Below are 16687 nucleotides of genomic sequence, written 5' to 3'. Positions count from 1 at the left end.
GTCTACTTGCCTGGAATAAAAAAGTCATCTCAAGTGAATTGTTTCGAACAAACCAGTACATACTATCAGTCACCTTTTCTCAGTGCGTAAAATTCTTATCCACATCTGCCTCAGATGTGCATCATCTGCTTCTTTAGGGAAACGATGAAATAGCTGTCTTCCTGCCGTGATGACACGCATAATGGCACACAGCAAAATTCTTTTGATATCTGTGTGTTTTTCTTTTTCGGGCTTGTGCGTGGCGGCATCACAATGGTTTGAAAATCACTGTCATATGTGGAAGAAGGAGGAGGTCACGTGGGGACAATAAAGAAAGGAAGGTGATGTACGTGCATCGATTGCGTCATTCCTCTGTCTTCTCCTAAAGACTACGTATTGGCGACGAGGATTCAAACCATGCAAGGGCAAGTTTCCTGGTGACTTCCCCTGCTAGATCACCACAATGAGTGTTCTGGGATTACAACTGCCACCGCCTTCCCTGCCTTCACCTGGTCATCCAGCTGTCCCATGGGACCAGTGGAAGCAGGCCTTGGAGACATAATGGCGGCTTCCGGAGCTTCCGAGTTACCAGCCAAACGCCACAGAGCGATTCTGCTCACTTGTCTTGGGATGTTGGAGGGCAGTCTCGGCGGTTACTTTTTGAAGGCTCCTCACTGGTGCTCTCGCGAGCTCTCATGATTGCAAATCAGTACGAACAAGTTGTGAGTCAAACTAAGGAATTTTGCGGTGATGCCTTAATTCATAACATTAAAAAAAGCACAGTTTTCCTGAATCATCAGAACAGACAGATGACCATGTACGTTGTGAGAAACGCAAAGCCTAAGCATGCGGACCTCCAATACAAGGCGCTATGAACCTTCGAGCCTGCTATCATTGTGGAGCAAGTGACCATCTTGCAAATAGCCCTGCATGTAAGGTGCGCAAGTGCAGATGTCAGTGCTGCAGGAAGATTGGGCATCTAGATTTGATGTGTAAGTCGTCTTGTCATTCAGCGAATGTTCGACAAATCGACGACGATGACTCTAGCTCACACAGCACTGGAAAAACAATTTGTATTGTCAAGGGACACAAACAGAGCATTTACGCATCTGTCCGCGTGGAACTTCAGGCTATCTCGTTTCTTGTTGATACGGGACCGTCAGTCACTATTTCAGCAGGATAACTCTATCACCATTTTTTCACAAGTACTTGCCCTTTGAAGCCTACCTCAGTACAGCTTTTTGGCTACTCCAAGTCAAACATAGGAGTTCAAGGATGCTTTATTGCATCAGCTATGTTTCGCGGCAGAAGGGCTTGCATTCTTCTGTATGTTGTGTCTGAGGGCACCACTGTTCTGGGCTTAGATACCATTGTGGCACTACAGATGAAGATTGAAGGTACGTCGCTTCAGTGTCTTGCATTGACCCTTAGCACTCCTGTATTGCCATCTGAGCTACGTTCAGAGTACGAACATCTGTTTGACAAACAGCATGGATTTGCCAATGCATTTAAATAACAAACAGCATGGATTTGCCAATGCATTCAAATATTGAGTTAAGGTTTCTGAGACCATTTCACCCGTTAGCAGCAAGCTCCGAATGTTGCCCTTTACTGTTTGCGAGCAAGTGTCAGCTGAATTACAGAAACTTGAAGCACAAGACATTATTGAGCCCGTTCACGCCTCTCAGTGGGTTTCTTCAATAGTGGTGGTTGGAAAAAGGACGGATCAATATGAATGTGTGTTCATCTGCAAGAACCCAATAAAGCTACAATTGTTGATAGCTTTCCACTTCCACAGACAGAAGCGCTGCTGCATAGCTTGGCTGGTGCCCAGCGATTTTCTAAGCTGGATTTAGTGTCTGCTTACCACCAAGTGGATCTTGACCCTGAGAGTGGTGATCTGACAACCTGTATTACGTATAATGGGCTCTTTCGTTTTAAGAGTGTGTGCTTCGGCTTGGCTGCAGCTCCATCAACATTTCAGAATATGATGGATCTCATACTTAAAGGATGCAAAGGTGTACTTTTCTACGTAGATGACATTTGTGTCCATCGCCATTCTCGAGATCATCTCTTGAATCTCGACACTGTCTTGCAACAGCTCTCTAAAGCAGTCCTTAAACTCAACCAGAAGTGCATTTTGATGTCACGGTACTCACTTTTCTGTTGCATGTTGTGAATGGCAAAGGAGTTTTTCCGCTAGTGTCATCTATTCAAGCGACAAAAGAAGCTCCTGCATCTCCAAACGTAAATGAACTTCGTTCTCTGCTAGAACTGGTGGGATTTTACTCCAACTTTGTTCTGCATTTTTTTGATGTTGTGGATCCTTTATAGGCATTGCTTCAAGGCAACGAACCATTTGCTTGGACGCCAGTTGCTGAACAGAGTTTCATCCGTTTAAAATTGCTACTGACAACTTGCAACGTCTTACATTTCTTTGATCCGAACCTTCCCATCATCATCATCACGACCGATGCCTCTGGGTACGGATTGGGCGCGGTACTGCAACGAGATAACAAGGGAACTCTACAGACAGTTGCCTTTGCGTCCTGCACATTTGCCACAAAAACTAAGATGTTCTGCAGGTGAATGTGAAGCCTTAGCATGCTTTTGGGCCTGTGAACAGTGGCACGTCTATCTTTGGGGTTGTCCCTTTGTTTTGCGAGCTGACCATATTGCTCTCGTCACCTTGTTCTTAAAAAAGGTTCTGGACATCGGCCTATGCGTATGTCATGTTGGTCAGTGCGCCTACTTTGTTACAACTACACTGTACAGTACCGCAAGGTAAGTGACAATGTGGTAGCTGATGCGCTCTCTTGACTACCTCTGCAGGGAGAACTTAATGAGGTTGCTGTTGAACATGAGTTTGTTTGCCTTCTTTCTCTGATGGCAGCGATCGTAGAACTCCAAGCAGCAAGTGCAAATGACAGTACTATTGCAAAAGTTATGGTCTTTACTTTGTCATCCTGGTCTCATAAAAAAGATGTAGAAGTGGATCTAATCCCATATTTTAATCTACGTGCAGAACTGTCAATTGTACACGACTTACTTCACCGTAGTGATAAAATAGTGGTTCCAAGTATCCTTACTCATCGTTTGATGGAAGTTTCTATCAATCCCATCCGGGCATCAGTCGTACGAAAAGTCGACTGTGAGAGTTGTACTGGTGGCCTCTCATAGATGAACACGTGGAACAACTAGTTAAAACCTGTGTTGTTTGGCAGTCCTGTGATAAGTCTGCGTGGCCAGCTGCGCAGCACCTGTACAGCCAATAGCTTTCCCTGACAAACCTAGGGAGAAGATTGGTATTTATATTATTGGACCCTTTGAACAAGCTCCCATCGATTGTTGTTATGAAATGACACTTATTATCATAGCAAATGCCTGGAAGTTAATTTTTCAAGACAATCTGCAGCGATGGTCATGAATGTCCTGGTACAAGTGTTTGCTTGTGAAGGCTACCCCACTGAGATAGTTTCTGACCATGGACCACAGATCAGCTCAGCGGAATTTGAAGAGCTCCTTCAGGAACATGGTATACACCATTGTTTCTCATTGGCCTACCACCCCCAAGCAAACGGTCTTGTCGAAAGGTTCAACAGAGTTCTGTTGTGCAGAGGGTGGTATATGAGTGGTGCGATATACGCAGTCACAGATTACTTAGGCATTTACTGCTGCACACCTTTGGCCACAACGGGAGTTGCACCCACCATTTTGTTGCATGGACGACTGCCACACATGCGATTGAACATTGTTTGCCTGCCGGATAACTCTTTTCATGAAAATCCAGCACAGGCCATGAACATGCTTCGTCAGTGTGCCTGATAAAAACGAGCTTCTTCAAAGCTTTTGATGGACATCGCGGAGCTTAAACAAGACAGTTGGCTGTTGGTGACTACATCTGCGTAGGAAAGCCTACAGTTCGCGGCAATTTCGGACCCCAACTGGATTATCAAGCAAGAAGGTCATTGTCCTTTCTTTCGGAAGACAGTTGAGTATGGAACACTTCCAGGTTTCAAGCAGTACACCCAGAAGCTGTGAAGAAGTTCACGACCCATCGTCTTGGTTTCTTAGAGTGGGCTCTACTACTACCCGACCCGCCTTTTCAAGTTCGTGTGTTACCTTCGGCTGAGCAGCCTGCTGACTGTCCATCTACGTCACGGCAAGAGATAACAACACAAGCGCACAACAGTGAATCAAGTAGAGAGCTGTCTTCACTGCAAGATAAACAGACTGGCCCATCACCACGGAGGAGCATTCGAGTTAAGAAAGCGCCCTTAAACCAAAGGGACTACGCGCTACGCAAGCGGTAGGGTTTTTTGTAATCAGCCGAGGAAATGTCGCATATGGAAAAAGAAAAAGGAAGTTGCGTGGGGACAGTAAAGAAAGGAAGATGATGTGCATGCATCGATTGTACCATTCTTCTATCTTCTCCTAAATACAACTATGAGGCGACATTGCATCGCACACTGTAATGTAAGACCCTGAACATAGATTGGCTGGGTCTTGGAGTGCCCGCTGGGGGGCGAGCATTTAGTTGGAGTCGCGGATATACCATGTCACTATATACAGTTATGCGTCGATGTAACGAACTTCAGTATAACGAAGTTCTCGATTCAACGAAATATTTATTTATTTATTTATTTATTAATACCTCAAGGGTCCAAAATAGGACATTACATGAGGGGTGGGCATGTGAAAGGCGGGATTGATGATGTGGAAATTAGAAGGATGAGTCGGAACACTCAATGGCAGATCGAAAGCGTGCTGTATCGCGGATAAGTGCAGTTTGTCTGGGAAGGCCATTCCAGTCTCGGGCAGTTCGGACGAAGAATGACTGCAGGAACGTAGTGGTGCGGGCTTGTGGTGGGATTACGGAGTTCGGATGGCCTGTTCGACGAACACGATGAGCCAGCTGAACCAGCTGGCTGTCAGGAGGTATGGAATAAAAAAACTTGTGATAGAGGCATAGGTGAGAGATGAGACGACGAGAGGCAAGAGGCGATAGGTCTAGTTTAGATTTTAGGGATGAAACGCTAGTGTGATATGAGTAATGTGAAAGAATAAATCTAGCAGCACGGTTTTGAATGCTTTCAAGGGCTTTAGTGAGATTAGTTTGGTAAGGGTCAAAGATAGCACATGCATATTCAAGTTTTGGTCGCACAAGCGTTTTATAGGCAACTGATTTCACGGGTGGTTGTGCCATGAAGAGATTACGGCGAAGATAACCAAGAATTTTGTTAGCTGAATTAATTATGTGGCTTACGTGATTTGTCCAAGACAAATCTTTGGATAGGTGAATTCCTAAGTACTTGAAGGAGTCGGTAGTAGATATAGTGCAGTTGTTAATCTTGTAGGCAGGGGGAATGTAGTTAGGTCGACGATGGAATGAAACATGTACAGTCTTACTAATGTTTAGGGACATGAGCCATGTAGCACACCAGTCTTGAATACGAAAGAGGTCCTCCTGAAGAGTAGAGACGTCTGCGATGGTTTTGATAGGGCGGTACAGGACACAATCATCAGCGAAAAGACGTATTGCAGAGGTTACAGCGAATGGTAGGTCATTAATGTAGATTAAAAATAGGAGTGGCCCAAGAACAGTGCCCTGAGGTACACCAGATAGAACGGAGGAAACGGAGGATGTAAGGTTGTTAGCACATACAAACTGTGTTCGGTTAGTTAAAAAACACTGGATCCAGTTAAGAACAAGTGGGTGGATGTTTAGGCGTGATAATTTTAGTAGAAGGCGAGAATGTGGAACCTTATCGAAAGCCTTTTCAAAATCTAAAAACAGGGCGTCAGTCGGAATGTTAGAGTCGAGGTTTAAATGAATATCATGAATAAATAAAGCTAACTGCGTTTCACATGAGTGATCTTTCCTGAAGCCATGTTGATTAGGGTGAAAGAAGTTCACTGAAGTTAGGAAGTTAGCAACATGAGAGTAAATGACATGTTCCATGATTTTGGAGCATACGCTGGTGAGTGAAATGGGGCGGTAGTTACCTGGGGAAGACCGATCACCTTTCTTGAAGACTGGAATGACCTTCCCTGTTTTCCAGTCTCTTGGAACAATGCCTGTGTCAAGTGATTGCTGAAAGATGATACAGAGGATCGAACTACAGACATACTTCGTATTTTTTAACACTTTGGCATTAATGCCGTCGGTTCCACAGGATGATGAGCACTTCAGGCCATCTATTACCTTAACTATGCCTTCCGGCCTAAAATTAATACCTTCCATTAGTGTAAAATCGTAAAATGGTACATCTGGTAGTTCATTGGCAGGTTCTTTTGTGAACATTGAACAAAATGCAAGGTTCAAGGCATCAGGAACATTTGAGTCAGGAATGGGTGAGCCAGAATTATCACATAGAGAAATAGAGCTATTAGTTTCGGGTTTTATCGTTTTCCAAAAACGCCGCGGGTTAGAGTACAACATGTTTGGGATGGTAGTAGAAAAGAAATTACGTTTTGTGTGTGCTTTTAATGAGTTATATTCCTTAGTAGCTTTGTTATATTTTTCCCAGGCAGAAGAAGAACCTGAGCATTTGGCTACACGAAATAATCGTTTTTTCTTATTGTTTAAGCGCTTTAAAGTAGTGTTGAACCAAGGGGAACGCGCTCTTTCATTTATCGTGATAGTTGGAATGTAAAGACCTATTAAACGCAGTATTTCTGTATTGAAAAGTGCCCAGTTACTCTCAGTCGACCGCTGCTGATACGTAAGGGCAAGTTGCTCATGAAAGATAGAAAGTTCACGATTAATGCTTGGATAATCGGCTTTATCATATAGTGTTAGTACTTTCTTTGATATTTTACTTTTGAGTATATTGCAAGGAAACGTGGCATGAATGACGGTGTGATCGCTAAGACCACTGACGTACGTAAGAGGAGGTATCTTATCGGGGTGCGACGCTAAGACGAGATCTAGGATATTTGATGAGTGTTGAGTTATTCGCGTAGGTTTAGTAACAAGCTGCGATAGACCGAACAGCAAGCAAATGTTTAAAAATTCGCTAGCCATGTTTGTTTGTGTTAGACATGAGGCAACGTTACTCCAATCTATAGTTGGAAAGTTGAAGTCCCCGAGTAACAATATGGGGGTGTTAGGATAAGCCGTTGTTAGTTCAAACAAAGCATCGTGAAAAAACGAAAGAAAGGAGCTATCAGTGCAGGGTGGACGATAGCAACAGCCGATGAGCGTGCGCGGTGAAGTGGCGTGGCAACACGTCCAGATCATTTCTAGAGGCGTTCTTATATTGACAAAGGAGCACTTAAGTTGGCGATGAGTTGCAATAGCCACACCGCCGCCACGGGTTCCATCGCACCTGTCTTTGCGAAAGATATCAAATTCTGGTAGATCTGGAAGAATTTATCTTTTCATAGCCTCTTGTCCAAAAACACCATGCATTTAAAACCTTAATATAACGAAGTATGTTTGTATGCGATTTGAATATAACGAAATTTTGCTTCAACCGCAAAGGAATGCCGAGACAATAAATGGAAACTTCCGCGGGCGCAGATGGTCAACTGATTGAATTACAAATGGCTGCTCGCAAACTCGCCTCTCAGATCACGCACGGTGTAATAAGAGTGACTGTCGAAGTGGGCTGCATCCAAGTTCGATAAGATCCTATCGCGCCCCGTGCACGTTGTATGAGGGTGAGACATGAAAGATGGTGGTTTAACGAGTACCGCCTTCCCACGCAAGCTAAGGGAAAGAAGGGGGCGAGGAGCAAGCTCGCGGTAACATGATCAAGTGTGTGTGCGAGGGACAAAGGGGGTGGGAGGTGGGGGGGGGCGGCAGTTCGCGAGCATCGCGATTTCTTCTGCCACGCATCTCGGCCATGGCTGCACATGGCTGTAAGCACGGCTGAGCGCATACGCAGCTGCGTACCCTGCTTTAAAGGTAATCTGCCACGTGTGCAAAGAGTGCGCTTGCCGAGGCGTCGGGGCTCATGTAAGCTTTCTTCCCGTGCGTTTAGTATTGGAGGTTGCGTAATCCCGAGTTTTGCTGACCCATTGGAGCCAGAGGCAGACTAAGCATTTGCTCCCCACTGCTGGCGCTTTTCATGATAACGTTGTCCCAGTGCGGGCGACGCTATCAGCTACGATGGCGGAGTGCATGCGAAAGCGTGGTGGGCTTCGCTTAATTTGTACCGCTGATGGGAAGATATTGTCGATGTGGCATGAAACCGTGTCGTTCGTTGCCGACTCCCAATTTCATCAAAACTAATTGTTTTCTCATTCAAATATTACTTTTTTCTATAGCCAGATAATTCAAAAAATTCTGTGGACCCTTTCCATGTAACAAAAATAGATCAGCGACTGCACTTATTTGTATAAACTAGAAATTCAATACAATGAAATTTCAATATAACAAAGCAAATGGCCGATTTTACCTACTTCGTTATACCATGATTTAACTGTAAATGCAGGAACCAATACCTTGCGAGATCCCACATTTTTCATTCCTTTACAGCAGGAGAGTGCTCTGTTTAATTAAAGCGTGACCAACCAAATTTTATATTGTGATAACATTGTGTTGGCAAGGAATATAATCTACATACAATTTTCGTATGCACCTTTGTAAGGTTCATCCTGTGACAATGGGGAAGAACAAATGATTTAGTTTCCAGATACTGCTGTGAGGAATGCCCGTAAGTGAGCAATTTTGTGGGAGTTATGTGCTTCACTGACATCGCCATGAACCTTTTCGACAGCGTTGTGTTTATTTTTAAATGTGGTGCGGAACCATCCGTGAGCATTGCAAGGGCCATGCTGAGAGCATTTTCGTGCTTAAAGGTGATGTGAGCGAAAACATTGTAAATGACTACTTGCAAGCAAAGCTGGTCTACCATGATTCCTGAAGAAAAGAGCAGATGAACACTTATAACGGACACTTTGCCACAATTTTATTTAACGGAAGCAATGGAATTTTGTGCTCGTTTATTGCAAAGAAAAGCGCTAAGAGGGTACTACTGGCATGAGCAGCCCAGCAGCAGCACTCGCGGTCCAAATCGCCATGTGGCACTAGCAGTGTGCATCTGAGAAGAGCAATTTGTCCTCAGATTTCTCTCCTCTCAACGCTGCTCTATCTTGGGGTGTTTTGTTCCCTTCTGGTTGTGTAGCAATTTTGGGGCAGATTTATCGAGGATGCCATGAGCATTTGTGTTTGCCCATGCAAGTGCCATGCTCAGAAACCAAACAGGAAGTTTTATGTGGGACCGTCCTGTGAAGATTACCCATGAGTACTGATCAGTCTGTACGCAGTAACATCCCGAAGCATAAGAGAAAGCAAACTCCTCTCACGCCTGAATTATATACGCTGTCAGCTGGCGCTCGCACCTGAACACTCTGCCATCTTTCGTCGCAGCTGTGCACATGACACGGACTGCCACCAGCGTGTGTGTCATGCGGGACAGCTGAATGCCAGGAGATGCGAGTCATGTGGGGAAGGTTAACGTCAGGAGACAAGAGTCTACTGTCTCGTCAAGTTAAGATCAATAATTGCCATGTTTCGTTGGGTCTCTGGAACAGTATGGTGAGCACTATTGTGGCTCGTTCAATAAGATAGTCTGGCCACTCCTGGTATAAACTCACTCTTGTAACAGAAGTTTGTGTTGCCTCATTAGTGCTTTTTACATAGCAGAGCTGCGTATCGCAATTCTCGACTTCCTGAATTGTGTCTTATATATTGTCTCTCTCTTCTGACTTTCTCATGTTGCATAGTCCCAGCTTGGGCAGGCATCCAAGCAGCGTGGGTGCTCCTCGAGGCACAGGCATTGAGAGTGCTGGCCTGAATGACTTTGCCAAATATGCTTTGGGCCAGATCTGCAGCCAGCAGTGGATTCATGAACGCTGCCTCAGAGACCCTGATGTACTGTGCTCACCGGACCTGCTGCTGGATCCGATGCTATCACACAAACAGGTGTGCTTTGAAACTTGCTTGGTGGTGTTTTAAGTGCTTAGCCTTTTCTAGTCGGTTGTCATAATGAACCCTTTTCATATAGTAAGACTGGCTTTTCTGCAAGACACCTTGCCAGACTAATGGCAGCACAGTTACTTTTGCAATCAATGAGTGCAAGCACAGTTTTCTTGTCATATCAAATAAAAAATGGCTCTCGTGTTGAAAATATGCGTAAGAAGGAAGCCACGGCATGTGCAGCTAGCACTTAATCTTCATTTTAATCATGGCTGGTGCTGCCATTAGTTGAGCAAATTTGCAGTGCAGAGAAGCTGACTTTGAAAAAAAGAAGAGGGTTACTATGTGACCCACCACAAATTTTAACTAAGCGCCTAAACATAAGCTCCTAAATTGGCACCTCATGCTTAACAGGAGGAAGCATCACTTGTATGTTGCAATGCTATCTGCCAACAACATGCCAGCATGTCACCATTTCAGGTTCGGAAGACTAAATTTTACATACAGAATATTTAGTGAAGCTGAGCACTCAAGATATAATTTCATTTCATTTCAGTTTTATTGTCCAGAAAAAAACACACCATTCCTGGTAGGGATACCTGTAAGAAAATCTGTGTTTAGACAGCTTGGCTGGTCCCGGGCAAACTGTACAGGGTGTCTACCAACCGGGTAAACTGGGAAAACCGGGAATTCTCATGGATTTTGAGTAGTCTGGAAAAACTCAGGGAATTTGTGCTTCCATCAGGGAAAATTCGCTGGCTCAAGTAACAGAGAGAGATTGTAATGAATGGTCTTTGATGCCGCATCGTTGGCTGGAGGAGTTGCCAGTGTAAAGTCAACGACCGACTTTCCGGACACCCTATAGTTCGGATGGGTGAGATTGGATAAGAACGGAGCGGATAAGATCGTCTGAAATTTCAGATGCAAGAACCCTTCACTGTCCGATTTTCCGGACTTTCTGCCATTACCGCAGGCCCGAAACAGCATTAATAAAAGCTACAACCTCTGACACTACCTTGCCGCCTCGAACCGGCACACTCACACGCAGATCCGCTGGCAGCCGTACCCACCACCGCGGCAATGCTAGGCCTACCTGCATCGAGGGTCGGTATTAAGCTTCTTGCAGTTCTGTGCTGTGTTATTTATTGAAAGAATTCGCTGCTGTCAGCAATGGCACTGACACCGCCTTTGTGGTCATCGCGATTGGCTTCGAAGTTTGGAAAGCATGGCATGTCGCATAATGCTGGTTCCCGAAAGTCAGCTTTGCCTCATTACAGCAATGTTACGATGTGAAGCATAAGTGTGGGAAGGGGCAACTGTCACTCGACACAGTATGTATTCCTTAACTATGCACGCGTGCACCTGCCATCTCCCATCACAGTACGAGTACCGATATGCCTAATAAGTGTACTGGCAGGCCTTCAGAGGTTTTTCGGACGTGCCTGTGGCGATTTGAGCCCTTAAGGGCTGTAAAAGACATGCATTCATTTTTTTCGGCCGCTTTCGCTGCCCCTAGGGAGTCGGAAAAATCTGACGCTGACTGTACAACTGTCCAAGAGGATGCTTCAGATAGTCCGTGTGGCAAATGCACAGCCGAAGGAGAACAAGAAGACAAAGGACGTACACATTGAGAAATGAACGGGAAAGAAAACATGCCACTCTAAAAGCGAAGTGTTGGCTGACGCCGAGATGCAGGTGTCCCTTATCCAAGCAAAAAAAAAAAAAAACTATTTAGAACAGTGACATGCAACACTGAGCCGTTGTGCGCAGGCTGAGAGTATGTCAGGACAGTTGAGGTTGACTTGCCAGCTGTTGCAAGAGAATCTTACTTGTGATAAAGTTCAGGCCTCAAACCAATCAGCTCGCTATCAATTGATAGAAATAGCTCATATTCGAAAATATTCTGTATGCATCTCTTTCTTATTTGTATTTGAAAATGTTCAACTCGATTTGCAATGGGTTTTACTACTTCTTTTGAAGATATTTTATTCGCTGTGCATTTTACATAACCGCTCCCTTCTGTTTGAATAAAATAAACATTGCCCCTTACTCTTCAAACTGGAGAGTGACATCACTGGGTGACGTGATGTAGGGAAGCCCATCTTGACATAAAACAAAGTTCTGTGTCACTCGGGGAATATTGCAAAGGCACTCACGGAAAACCTGGGAAACTCAGGGAATTTGGAAATGTCAACTTGGTAGACACCCTGCCTGTACAGCTATGACCATACAGGTGCACAAGTTGTCAGGGCCAAGATTGGGCATGCATCTAGTTTCCGAAGTTTCCTCCTATGTCACCGAGTCAACATGTTTGCTTGTCATTTCAGGCGGAGACATTGCTGCACATGATCTGCCACCCCAAGGGTGGTAGCAGTGGCAGCACGAACTTGTGGCTTTCCCCTGGTGCAACTAACAATGGCGCTGACACATTTGGTGCCATTGTGGGGAACAGTGCCTGTGGAAGTAGCAGCAGCAGTTCGGGAAGTGGCGCCAATGGTGGCTCAGCAGGTGGTGGCTCAAGCCCCCATGAAAGAGGTAGCAGCATCAGAACTGTAACTCTTCTTTTTCATGCTCAGAAGTGTAGAAATGGCATTGCTAACATGTTCACTTCAACAGCTTTCTTTGAGGCCCCATTTCCTGTAAGTTACAACTATGGAGAATGATGCATCTTTGCAGCTTGCTCGAGTTTGAGGGTGGTGGCACAGCTGTGCTTGCAATTAAAAGCTAGTTGAATTTTTCAGTGTGCTGCTTCTTTGGCAAGTAGATAATTTGTACTGTGGGTAAATTTAGCATACATAATCTGTGCGTTAGTGTAAAAGAGATAGGCTTCCTAAACTTAGCAGTAAGATGGTGAGTATCTCGTGGATTTGGGATCATGTGCCTAGGTACAAAGATGCGAAATGGGAATAAACTTTGGTTGCTTACTCTTGTGGCTTCGCGTACCTCTCTAGCAGTCCAGATCTTGTATTGCATATCTATACATTAAGAATTTTTGCCAGTGTTGCTTGCAAATTTATCACTCCTGCACAAGAAACTTGTTAGCAGTGACATTTCTGCACTTCTGTTGTTTGGTCTTGTACTGCAGTTGAACCTCGCAATAATGAAATCGACGAGAAACGCGAGAAAATTCGCTATTGCGAGAATTTCGTTGTTGGAAAAAGAGACAGCACAGATAGGTAATGCATCGCAGAACAAAACTTTACTGTCCAAATTCCGTTAGCTTACTTTGCAAGCTTTGCTTGAGGATATAGAACCGCATTGTTGACAGTACAAAGCGTACTGCATGCGTCGACCAGCAGTGGCAGTAGTACCCAGAATAAATCCACAAGATTTATTCACAAGTATTTACAAATTACAGTCAGTTATTAGGCGTATGGGTGCTCATACTATGATAGGAGACAGCGGGTGTGTGCGTGTATAATAAAAGAGGCCATATCATGGTCCTGTGACAATTGCTCTTCCGAACTTTTGGTATGCTTCACCGTGCAAGATTGCTGTATTGGGGTGAAGTTGACCTTCGGGAACTGGCATTATGCAACGTGTCGTGCTTTCCGCGCTCCGAAGACATTGGCGAGGATTACAAAGGTGGAGTTGGCGCCATTGCTAACAGCAGTGAATTGTTTAAATGAAAAACACGGCACCGAACAGCAAGAAGCTTGGTAGCGAACATCGAAGTAGCTAGGCCTAGCGTTGCCGTGGTGTGGCTACGTCTGCCAGTGGATCTGCGTGCGAGAGCGCCGGCTCAAGGTGGCACAATAATCAAAATGGCAGTGGTGGTGGCATCGATTAATGCCGTTTCAGACCTGCAGTCATGGCGAAAAGTTCGGAAAGTCAAATGGCAAAGGTTTTTGGCGTCCGAAATTTCAGACATTCTTATACATTGATTCTATGGGGTGTATGGCGGTGCCGTGACACTAACAGAAGTCGCTAACCCTTCACGAACAGAAGTAATCGGTGACGCACGCCTGCACATGCCTGCGCACAAATTTCTGCCATGGCTTATTTTTTCCTTTGCGCGCGGCGTTCACGATTTTCTCCTAAGCTTTTCCTCTATGGAGGGGTCAGAGGAATGCTAGTCGGAGGCATTGCCACGTAATTTGGCGCACTGCTGAGAGCATTGTTGAAGCGAAGTATGTTTGAATTAACCATCGCAAAGGCTTGCGTGTTCAAATTACCGGGTGATTTTGCCCACTGGAATACACATAGCTTTGATGGGATAGCAGCATCAGTTCAAGTAAACCAAAAGTTTGAATTAAGCATGTTCAAATAATAAGGTTCGACTGTAGTTTCACTTTCGCAAAATTTTGCGCGCATCGGCATTAAATGCACCTGTAACAGTGTTTCTGGTGCTCTGCTACGCTTGCTACTTTCGCACAGTTCAGAGAGCGCTGTCAGCTGTATACTTCGAGGGTTTCAATGCCAAGAAGGGCTGAATTTTGCAAAAACTAAACGATTTTCGAAACTGATCGCCTAAGAATCAAGTAATTTTCTGGGCCATTGAGCTCGTCTGAAATTAAGCCCTCCTAGAAAGACTGCATTACCGTTTAATTTGGGACACTGTGCCACGTCACGATGAGGTCCACCAAGCCCTACTGATTAGCCTACTGGCCCTGCTGTTCTTGAGTCTTTGACTCATTGACATCAAGGAATTTCCCAGCTTCTTGGCCGTCAAAATTGCTTCTTTCAAATCGGGTGTCACACCAAGCGTGCTGCATTCGGCATAATGTCGCAAATGAACTGATTCGAAGCATGGAAGACTGCAGGGTACTTCAGCACTGCACCCGTAAAACCAGTCACAAGCACACTGAAAACACTGTCGATTTGAACAAGGAATAAGTTTTGATTTTGGTCAACTTGCCTATAGATTAGATGATGATATAAAAGTGCAGGTTGCCAATTAAAAGCTGCGGAATTTAAAGTGTTTGTTTTAAATTGGTCAATTTTGCCTTTATTTGAATGTAATGTGAGGGTTGACTTCAAGCAATTAATAGCATGAAAAAGAAAAAAAAACATAACAAACGCATTACAATCGAATGAATACGGTACTTTTTTAACAAGCTTAGTTTACAACCCTCCTGCATGAAGGCACTGTGTTTTCACAGCCTTGCATGATGAATACTTACGATGAATGACCATTGTTGCAATTAACATATCAATCATGCAGCTTTCTCTGTTGAGTGCTTTCGGTTTCCTGAACGTGGGCAGCCACAGACAGAGCATGTCGGGAGCCTGTGGCAGCTTGTCACTGCTGATTATGCATCGGCAAAGGAGACTCCTTGGTTCACATGTTATGCTTCATGACATACAGCATGCATTTTCACTAGTCCATGATAACAAAAGCAAGGTTTGGGTACGGGCTAGTGGTATGGAAGCTGTGTATGGAAGTCGTAGGGATCACATAAACAGAGCAAGCCATTGTGTTGTGATGTGTGAGGGTGCTCGACTCTCTTGCATCCCCTGATGTTGTTTTCTCCATATGGCTGTCGCATCTCCTGGAGTTCAGTTCTCTTGCTCAGCACATATGGCGTCGGTAGTCGTGCAGATGTACGAGAGGTGGTGCGAGTTTTCCGCAGCGAACTCTATCTGATGGCAGGGATACTCGGGTATGAGAAGATTGGACTAGCTTCCTTTTTCTTGACTGCGGGAACTAGGCCCTTGCCAGACGGACTGCATGTGCACTTGACAGTGTGTTTCATAAGGCTATCCTGCAGTTGCTTTCCCAGTCACTCGTAGGCGCTAGCCAGCTAGCCTGTTTTATAGATGTTGCAATGAATGCCCTTTGGTTTCTTTCCACTACCGTGCTATGGTTGCATGGTCCCAAGGGTATGAGCGAAATCCCGCAGTTGACACATCCACCTCCTTGGTACTGAAACAGAAATCAGTATTACAGTAATCAAGGATGCTCTGATGCTTACCAGTATCTTTTGTTAGGCGTAGAAATTTTGGACTTTATTTAATGCAAAAAAATCACTAGTTAAAACATTTTGTCAGTACTTTTTAAACAATCAGAATCAGAATCAAAAATGTTTTCATTTCCAACAGACTTTGTCGAGGGTCCTCCAGGCGAAAAGCTGCGACACAGCTTGAATGTGCCTGAAGGCCCTCGCATGGTTGCAGTAAGTCTCCTATCGGCAAGTGTACAACATATGAAACACTCATCTATTGGGATATACAACTACAATGTAGCAAAAGAAATGTGTGACAAGTAAAGAAACATTCATCTTTTCAGGTACAGTAAAACCTCATTAAACCGTACCTGCTTAAACAGTAGTTTCGTTTTAAAAGTAGTAAAGTCAGATCCCCGACTCAGCGGCCATTGAACATAATGTGTTTTGTATCTGCATAAACCGTACCAGCTTATTGCGTACGCATCGGTTAAAGCGTAGCGCTTCAACTTTTCATCGCGCAAACATGGCGGTGAGCCGTCTCCATCGGGCGGACCTGCAGAACAACAATCCTCAGAGATCGGAACAACGGCCTCCAAGCGCCCTGTGCGTTTGTGCAAAGCCACATCAACATCAACATCATTTCAACGCCGTGCTTTCTCTATGGCCGTGCCAGAGAGCGTTATGGTGTTGTGCAAGCGAGGACTCGCGTTGTTCCGAAGCTCGGATAAAAAAGACGGCGGGTGCTCAGTATAGAAGAAAAATTAGTCATCGTCCGTGCTGTCGAACGTGACACGAAGAAGTCGGCGCTGGCATGCAACAGGGATCTGCTGCAGGATACACTGTGTGGCATTTGGAATGCTAAGAAGTTGCTCGGCAGCGCTGCTGCGACCGC

At 44.8% G+C, this 16687-nt stretch overlaps 1 protein-coding gene across 5 annotated transcripts in view; it reads left to right on the top strand.

The window, feature by feature from the left end:
- The window catches only part of LOC135904930 (mediator of RNA polymerase II transcription subunit 12-like protein), a 210016-nt gene that overhangs the window by 82042 nt on the left and 111287 nt on the right, over positions 1-16687 (top strand). For all 5 annotated transcript variants that reach the window (XR_010565259.2, XR_011511295.1, XM_065435944.2 and 2 more), the window contains exons 27-28: positions 9715-9913; positions 12235-12442. Coding sequence is in view for 3 of the 5 variants with exons in the window: in XM_065435944.2 (XP_065292016.2) it covers positions 9715-9913; positions 12235-12442 (407 nt within the window). In the remaining 2 variants the exon portion in view is untranslated. The remainder of the gene's footprint in view (positions 1-9714; positions 9914-12234; positions 12443-16687) is intronic.

The sequence above is a fragment of the Dermacentor albipictus genome, chromosome 1, assembly GCF_038994185.2.
Source record: "Dermacentor albipictus isolate Rhodes 1998 colony chromosome 1, USDA_Dalb.pri_finalv2, whole genome shotgun sequence".
Taxonomy (NCBI): domain Eukaryota; kingdom Metazoa; phylum Arthropoda; class Arachnida; order Ixodida; family Ixodidae; genus Dermacentor; species Dermacentor albipictus.
This window is presented reverse-complemented; position numbering and strand designations above follow the sequence as displayed.